General features: G+C 36.5%; 1 protein-coding gene across 1 annotated transcript; it reads left to right on the top strand.

The window, feature by feature from the left end:
* The first annotated feature begins 257 nt into the window (after positions 1 to 257).
* On the top strand, positions 258 to 5381 carry LOC109239420 (probable pectate lyase 8). Its single transcript, XM_019405986.1, has 7 exons — positions 258 to 497; positions 1035 to 1088; positions 1772 to 1846; positions 3152 to 3794; positions 3896 to 3999; positions 4269 to 4407; positions 4499 to 5381. The coding sequence occupies exons 1-7, from the start codon at positions 376 to 378 to the stop codon at positions 4718 to 4720; spliced, it is 1359 nt and encodes a 452-aa protein (XP_019261531.1). The 5' UTR covers positions 258 to 375; the 3' UTR covers positions 4721 to 5381.
* Positions 5382 to 8377: the final 2996 nt, after the last annotated feature.

The raw sequence follows: 8377 nt of genomic DNA, 5'->3' as shown, positions 1-8377 counted from the left end.
ACTAGTGGTAGGCTGGCATTAAAGTTGAAAAAAGGAATCCTAACTTAAAGCGGTTACTGGCGGTTACTAAGGTGGTTAGGTTAAAAAAAGAAGTGAACAAAAATTAACCTTAGGACAAAAAACAAACCGAAACCACTAACCATAGTTAAAACAATAGGGGATAATAGACCTTTTGGGATTTAGTTGATAAACGGCCGTTAAACTTAACGTTTTCTGATTAACAGGGTCTATATAAACCGACACCCAGGCCGTTACGTTGGGCGCAGTGCACCTTCTTCTCTGACTCTCTCTCTCTCTTCTTCTTCCTCTGCTTTGCTCTGTTTCTTTTTCCGATCCCATTGTAGTGAGAGAAAGAGAAAAAGTGTGGAGTGGAAAATGGCAATGGGTTCGTTGCTTTCGAAGAAATGGCTTTCATTTAGTCTCAGTTCTCTGCTTCTTCTTTTGCTGCTCGTCCGAGTTTACGCCGGTGTTCAGACTACCGACAGTTCCGACGTCAGGTCCGTCGAATTTTCCTCTCCCTGTTTAACTCTAAAAAGCATCTACATTCACTTTTTCATTACAGAGTTTTAACTGTGAAGTTATGCTAAAATTACACAAATTCAACGTACTTTTTTTGCTTCTCTGGTTAAAAATTCATCTGCATTTTCGAAAATACTACCAAAATTTGTGTTACATTTTTTTTCCATGCTTTGTTTTGTTTTAATGATTTATTACAAGCTCCTCGAATTCTACTTCCTTCGACTCTCCGTTTATTTACCGTAATTTCTTAATTTTGTGATATTTTCCATATTTTTTTGCCTTAGACACTTCTAGAAACTCTGTTGTTGCAGAATTCTGAGAAGTTTTAGTTCCACAAGCATTTTCTCAGAATTAACCAGAAAAGTTTATACTATAGGGTTTTGAACCGTTCCTTAACCTCTATATTGCACACAGAAATTACACTTTTAGCTTTTTCAGGGAGAAAATTATATGCATTTTACTTTTGACGTTTAAAAAAGCCTAAAAATGCTAGATTTTGGTTTTGGTTTTTACAGGACAGTGGAAAAAGTGCAGTTGAAGAGCTCTGAAAACTCAAAAATGGCGGTGAGGTAAGCAGAACTAATTAACTCAACGAGTTGACTCACTCAGTATATCTCTGCCGTCGGGTTTTGGTTCCAAAAAGGATTCATTAAATATTCACCGTTGGATGTCCTTAATAGAGACACTGTTCCGATCCAACAATCTGGTAGAAGGAACAATCTCAGCCGTTGAGATACCTTTATTCCATTAGATCTGAACCGTTAAATCGGTTAAACGTTCATTTTACTGTCTCTCATTGGATTCGTCTGCTTTGTTACCAGAAAATCTTCATTGGTCCTTTAACTGCCTCTCCCTAACGTACGTTTCCATAACTACCCCTGCCCTTTCCACTAATTTACAGATCTCGTAGCAGTTAAATCCACGTGTATGGGCATTTTTGACATTTTAATTCCTTCTTAACGATTCGCCACACCTCGCAGATTCTAGTTGCACTTTTTGACGGTTTGATTATATATTACCTACAGCGTGAGTGTATGTATAGGCATTTTCGCACCTTGAGCAGTGTACAAAAACACACGCACTATAGTGTGTAGTGTGTGTATCTTTACAGTGTACTTTGTGTCACCCCACTTTTTGCTGCGTGAAATAGTGGATAAATGTCGGTTACCTATGTTTTACCTGCATTTCCATATTTGCCCTTGTTAGGGATTGTTTGGTTGATGATTTTTTTTTTTTTTTTTTAATTTATCAGTTTGGAAGAGGTTGAGGAGAAATTAAGCAAACATGCAGTGGATGATCCAGAAGAAGTTGTGTCCATGGTTGCAGAGTGGGTCACCTTTTCCTTTTATTCCTAATATTGATTTTTTTCTTGTTATTGGAACAGTTCCTAGTTTTAATTCTTTGCATTAACTCACATTGGGTTTTGGTTGTTATGAGTAGTTCTTTTTTGTGGTCCTTTTAACGACTCCTCTATGGCAGACCTACTCAGTACCCCGTTGGTTGGAAGGGGGGGGGGGGCAAGGGGGGGTTGTGGTGAATAAATCATCTGTTTTTTATACATATAAAAGTGTCTTAAACACAAGAAATGTTATGTTCTGTGCACTGTGTTAGGCTGTTAGCTACTTTTAGTACTTCCACTTCTTGTTTGATAAAGTATAAAATACTTAGACATTGCCAGTATTAAAAATGTAGAGACCCCTAGCTGTATTATGTTTTGTAATTATAGTCGGATCTGTACTGTCTCCTTATCCTTTTTCTGAATTAAAAATATTTAATTGACAATAATTTCTCAGGATTAGGATAACTTAATATGGGGAAGTCAATTAAATATGATTATATCTTTAACACATCCAATATGATATTTTTGCAAACCCTTATATTTTAGAATTGTTCAGAGAGTTTTGTCATTTAGAGAAAAGGAAAAAGGGTGTGTCTGTGTTGGTATTTACAATCTGTAAAGTCATTAATTGACTGGTTACACATGGAGTTGTGACAGTTTTCAATAGTGCATGTGCATGCAAGAAAATATATCAGAATGACAGAGCAAACTGAACGGTGCGTGCTACTAAAATATAATTGGACAATAGTCACTGAGATTACACTGTTCTTTTTTCACGACTCTTTTTCTTTTTTTCACGTGATGACTACATCGCCCTTGTTTATATCCCTTTTAAGACTATAATAGTGCCTCCAATATTATTGTTTGCTGCTTGCACTTGCCCTAACAACACCAAACCAAACTGGAAAAGACCAAATTAGTCCTTGTGTAATGACAAAATGCTTTATTGCATTTTCAAGTGGCTCCAAACTTATGGTCCCTACACTACTAACCGTATATTGCTGCAAGAAAAAATATATGTACCTAGCTAGTTATTTCCACCGACACTCTTAAAAAGTAACCAGCACCAGTATTTGATTTTGACCTTCGTATTTCCATTCCCAGGTTTAAAATTAAATCCCCTGTTCTTTAGACACAATAATTTACTTAAAAGACTAGAAAGTGACATCATGTTCCTATGGATACTGTTTGATGAATTTACTCTTCAATGTGTGAAAATGATCATTTGCACTATGTCTATATGAAACATTTCTTTTATGTTAAATAGCTAACTATGATTGGGGTGCTTAACAGGAGCATTAGGAACAGCACTGAGAGGCGAAAACTTGGATATTTCTCATGTGGGACAGGAAATCCAATTGATGACTGCTGGCGTTGTGACCGCAATTGGCAAAAGAACCGCAAGCGCCTTGCTGATTGTGGCATTGGATTTGGGCGCAATGCCATTGGTGGTCGCGATGGTCGTTACTATGTTGTCACTGATTCGCGCGACGATGATCCTGTTAACCCCAGGCCCGGTACCCTTCGCCATGCTGTTATCCAGGAGGAGCCCCTATGGATTGTGTTCAAACGTGACATGGTCATACAATTGAAACAGGAGCTCATTATGAACAGTTTCAAGACCATTGATGCCCGTGGCTACAATGTTCATATTGCCAATGGTGCTTGTATCACTATCCAGTTTGTTACCAATATTATTATCCATGGTCTTCACATTCATGATTGCAAGCCAACGGGGAATGCTATGGTGAGGAGCTCGCCGACCCATTTCGGCTGGAGGACAATGGCTGATGGTGATGCGGTTTCTATCTTTGGCTCAAGCCACATATGGATTGATCATAACTCACTCTCTCACTGTGCTGATGGTCTTGTTGATGCTGTTATGGGCTCAACTGCCATTACTATTTCTAACAATCATTTCGCTCATCATAATGAGGTGCTTTTAATACTTTGAAACTACTTTTAGATTTGTTTTCTTTCTCTGCTGTCCAGAGCCATAGAACTAACTTCAGGGGCTATTTGTGTTAATGCAAACAGGTCATGCTATTGGGCCACAGTGACTCCTACACTAGAGACAAGCAGATGCAAGTGACAATTGCCTATAACCACTTTGGAGAAGGTCTCATTCAAAGAATGCCAAGGTAATTTCTGCTCTAAACAGCTTTAACAATCTTATTATCTTATTATATCAAGAAAGCATAATTCTCATTCGTTACTATATTTATTGATCAATCAACTATACCTCAAAATCAAAACAAGATGGGGTTGTTTGTATAAATACTATAACCATTCCGCTCTTTTTCTGGTCTGTTTAATTCTATAATGATCAATACTTGTCAAAAATCAACTAAACTTATCATAATTACCTTTGAGAAAGTGTAATGATGTGAGTGTTTGTGAAAAATTGCAGGTGCAGACATGGCTACTTCCATGTGGTGAACAATGACTACACTCACTGGGAGATGTATGCTATTGGTGGAAGTGCTAACCCCACCATCAACAGCCAAGGAAATAGATACCTTGCCCCAACTAATCCTTTTGCAAAGGAGGTAATTAAAAGCTAAAAACTGTAGTAATTGCTAGTACTTGATCAATTGTAGTGAATTAACTAATTTGATTGAAACTACTGTTGAAACACAGGTAACAAAAAGGGTTGACACAGCAGCAGGTCAATGGAAGGGTTGGAACTGGAGATCAGAGGGAGACTTGATGCTTAATGGTGCCTATTTCACTCCATCAGGAGCTGGAGCTTCAGCAAGCTATGCAAGAGCTTCAAGCTTAGGTGCCAAATCCTCTTCTATGGTGGGCGCCATAACTTCAGGTGCTGGTCCCCTTGCTTGCCGCAGAAGCCGCATGTGCTAGTACAGCCAGCTTCACCTCTATCATTTATACAGATTTTCCAAAAGAAAGTGTCCCTTTTTTTTCTACTAAGTATTAGATTCCCATTCTTACTACTAAAAAGCACTACCCTAAAGTTCTACCAAATCAAAGTTATATCCCATTGTTTGTCAATCAGTCCTTTAATCATCTATTCAGTTCCTACTTGGCAAGTGTACTTTTTTTACACTGTCAATTTCAGTTCCTGTCTCAAAGCGTTGTGCAACCTCGGCCTGATTTCACTTCAAGAAAAGCCCAATGTCTGTTCTTGAAGCAGGTGCAGAAGCGTTGTCCATGCCCCATTTCTTGTTTTTTTTTTTCCAATCTCGAGAGTACTCAGCCTCTTCATCCATTGGTTGTCTTGAGTCTTTAGTCTGGATATTGTGCTTTGGCTATTGTGTTTTTTTTTTTGCCTTTTCTTTATTATAGGAGTGAATGATTTTGTAAGTTTTTTCTTAGCTTTCTTGAGTCATACAAGCTATATAGTGTGAATGTCAAAAACTGTTACTGGAAGGGGAAGAAAAAAGAACCTTTTTGTTTGAAATGATGCAAAGTTACTACCTTTATGTTACCTTTTACTTTTTTGCTTTGTCATTGTCAACAGAAACATTAATATCATCTTGGTTGTGCCTTGTGTTGTGTTAAATCAATACCATAATTTGATATCAATTACACTTGTCCAAGTGTTGCTTTTCATCCTGCTGGTAGTTGCCATAATGGTAGCATGTGCTTAAGATTGTTAGAGTGCAAAACTAACTTTAAATGATGAGTGTGTCGTTTGAAGTCATGATAACTTTAAAACTTTGGAGATTTACAATGCCTAATGGTTTGTCATGACAAAATCAACTCCACTTAAGCATAATCTATTATCATCATGAAGAAAAAAGATTTTTGTCACATGGGATTCCTTATGTTCTCTTTATAAATTTGGTAAAGCTTGAGGATTAAAACTAAATAGAACTATAAAGAGCTTAAATTACCTTCCTCTTGTTTTATAAAGAGATGAAACCATGTCATTTGGGATGAGACACGCACTGACAAAATTTCATGGCATTATCTCTGAAAAATAAAGATGAAACTTATTCTAAAGAACGAAACAAAAATGTAACTGATCTTATTCCCTTACCTACCTGTTTTTGACTTCAGTCGGGCATTTCCTTATCTTCTTTTATCGTTGTTGCTCACGAGCCAGTTAAGATAGAATATCTTATATGGATAGGAGTCAGTGTTCAAGGCAAAATAAGCAGAATAAAATTCTAATATAATAGAGTAAGGTTCGAGCGTTGTCGTACTTAAAAAATGATGGTTCTAAAGTAGGTGTCAAGCTAAGAAAAGGTGGAGAATTTTTGAATTCAAGAAAAGAAAAGCATTGCCCAATACATTTATTCTATGAAATAAAAATTCCAAGCCGTAAAAGGCAATGTGAATTCCTACGTATTGCCAGAAAACCACCCCCTCCAATGGTAGTATACACTTCTTGACAAATATCTTTTTATTCTTGAGGAAAAGAAATCCTCCACTTAATAATTTGTGGAAAAGTAGTCCAATTATCATTGCTTCAACAACAACTACTGCTACCCTCGATCACCATAAAATTGGAGTTGGCTGTATGAATCTTTACTATTTATGTCGTTCCATTTACATTCATGTCAATTCAATATTATATAAACGATCAAAGTTTCTTTTGCACTAAAAATTCTCCATACTTTTTAAGCTCATATAAATTCTGACTAGACTAAAAGACTCCTACCGAAAGTTGCACCTCAAATACACCTAATGGTACAAATTATCAGACAGAAAACCTCCCTCTTCTACACCTATAGAATTATAGAGCAGTAACAAGAAACAAGTTCAAAATTGTTGTATGAATAGAACATAAGTGATGGTGGTGTACCTAACATATTGCTACAATGACTTTGATGGGACAATGAGCTAAAGAGTCTCAGTTTCACATTCTGATTCTGGGGAGGAATTAAACTCACAAAGCTATGCATGTGAGGATGGACCCCATAGGGCATGTGACCTATTCTTTAATTTTGCCTCAATTTGATACTTTACTTTGTAGTTGTAGGGTTGAAGGTTGGGTGTCTTTCAATATTCTTAATGCACTGACCAACTTACCACATGTATACCCATGTTACATGTTATACATAGATTGAAATATATATAAAGAGATAAAGCCCTAATTTGGAGCTGTCACATTCAATATACAATTATACAACCCCAATTCTAATCCATTAGAATCATGCTCATTCTGAATTATGTGTCAAAATATCTTTGATCGTAAGAACTAAGAATTATGTGACAAAATATCTTTGATTGTAACATATCCTGACAGTATGTTTTTTATTTTTGCTTTAAGCATTCGATATCCAAAACTCATTGGCCTGACTAATTTAGATTTCGCAGAGTATGCCTACTAAGGCAGTAAAACGCTCCATAAGATAAAAATATTTTGAAGAACTTTAGGGCAAGTGGGATGAGAGGATGTTTAGTGCCAGCCCCATCTCCCCAAATTAAAGCCGTAATAGTTTCATGAATCCATATGAAACTTTTTCGTCTTTAAAAATTGCTAATTAGATCATAAATAGCTGATTAGATCAATACTGATTAGTACAGCAGGAGAACCTTTAGTTGGAGGACAAAGATGGATTAAACGTTAGATGGATGTGATTTCTACTGGCACAACACTGATCCTTTCTTTTTAATAAAATGAGACAAGATCTAATGTGGTTACTTGTTTTGGTTAACCACAATGAATGATTATGCTGGAGAGTCGATTCCAACCAGTGAGGGAAATGATAATAAATCATTATTAGTCGATAACAGAAGTTATCCTTTGATGCCTTTCAACTTCTGTACAACATGGACATTTTGTTTACCCCATATTTTGCTTTTAATTGCTTAATTAACACTAATCTTTTTATTCTATGAAAAATAAGTTTACCTAGGCTCAAAAATGGGAAAGAGGAAAAACACGGAGGAAATCCTAAATGTCAACTGCCTTTCTCCGTACAATGGTGTCCTTCTCTTTAACAAGAAAATACAAAAATAAAAAGGACGTTATGTTACTTAACTATCTCCCATTCCCTTGTCCCCCAACTTTGGTCACCCTGATGTGATCAAATGCTTTGTACTTAAATGGTGAAGAGTAGAGGAATAGGCGTATGTATTATCCACCGCATTTCGAATGGACTATCACCAACCCTCGTAAATTTCTCAATTATATAAAGATAATCTCCCATTCCCTTAACGCCCAATTTATCTACTTGGACTTTGATGGTACAATACCAGGCTGCAAAGTGATTTCCATTAGGTTGGAAAAAGATACATTGGACTGGCCTCTGATTTTATTGATCATAAAACTTCAAAATTAGTCGGAAAAAAGATTTTCGTCTTTCATTGCAACTAAGAATATATGTCACGGTTTGTCCGTAAAATTGTCTCTGTGTAACCTATAGGTCATGAGTTCAAGCCGTGAAATTAACCATAGATACAGTCCTTCACCGAATCCTGCATGAACACTGGATACTTTGCGCACCAGGCTGCTTTTTTTATTTTATTTTGTTGCAGCTAAGAATATGCAATAAGCAAACAATCAGTGCTGTTGGTGGAACTTCAACTTATCAGGTTATGGTATGC

This window comes from Nicotiana attenuata, unplaced genomic scaffold, assembly GCF_001879085.1.
Source record: "Nicotiana attenuata strain UT unplaced genomic scaffold, NIATTr2, whole genome shotgun sequence".
Lineage (NCBI taxonomy): Eukaryota > Viridiplantae > Streptophyta > Magnoliopsida > Solanales > Solanaceae > Nicotiana > Nicotiana attenuata.
Note: the sequence above shows the minus strand (reverse complement) of the source record. Positions and strands in the feature narration are given on the sequence as shown.

Coding starts and splice junctions, on each gene's coding strand:
- LOC109239420 (XM_019405986.1), top strand. CDS start 376: ATGGCAATGGGTTCGTTGCTTTCGAAGAAATGGCTTTCATTTAGTCTC. Junction 3,795..3,895: donor ATTTCGCTCATCATAATGAG/GTGCTTTTAATA, acceptor TAATGCAAACAG/GTCATGCTATTGGGCCACAG. Junction 4,000..4,268: donor CTCATTCAAAGAATGCCAAG/GTAATTTCTGCT, acceptor GAAAAATTGCAG/GTGCAGACATGGCTACTTCC.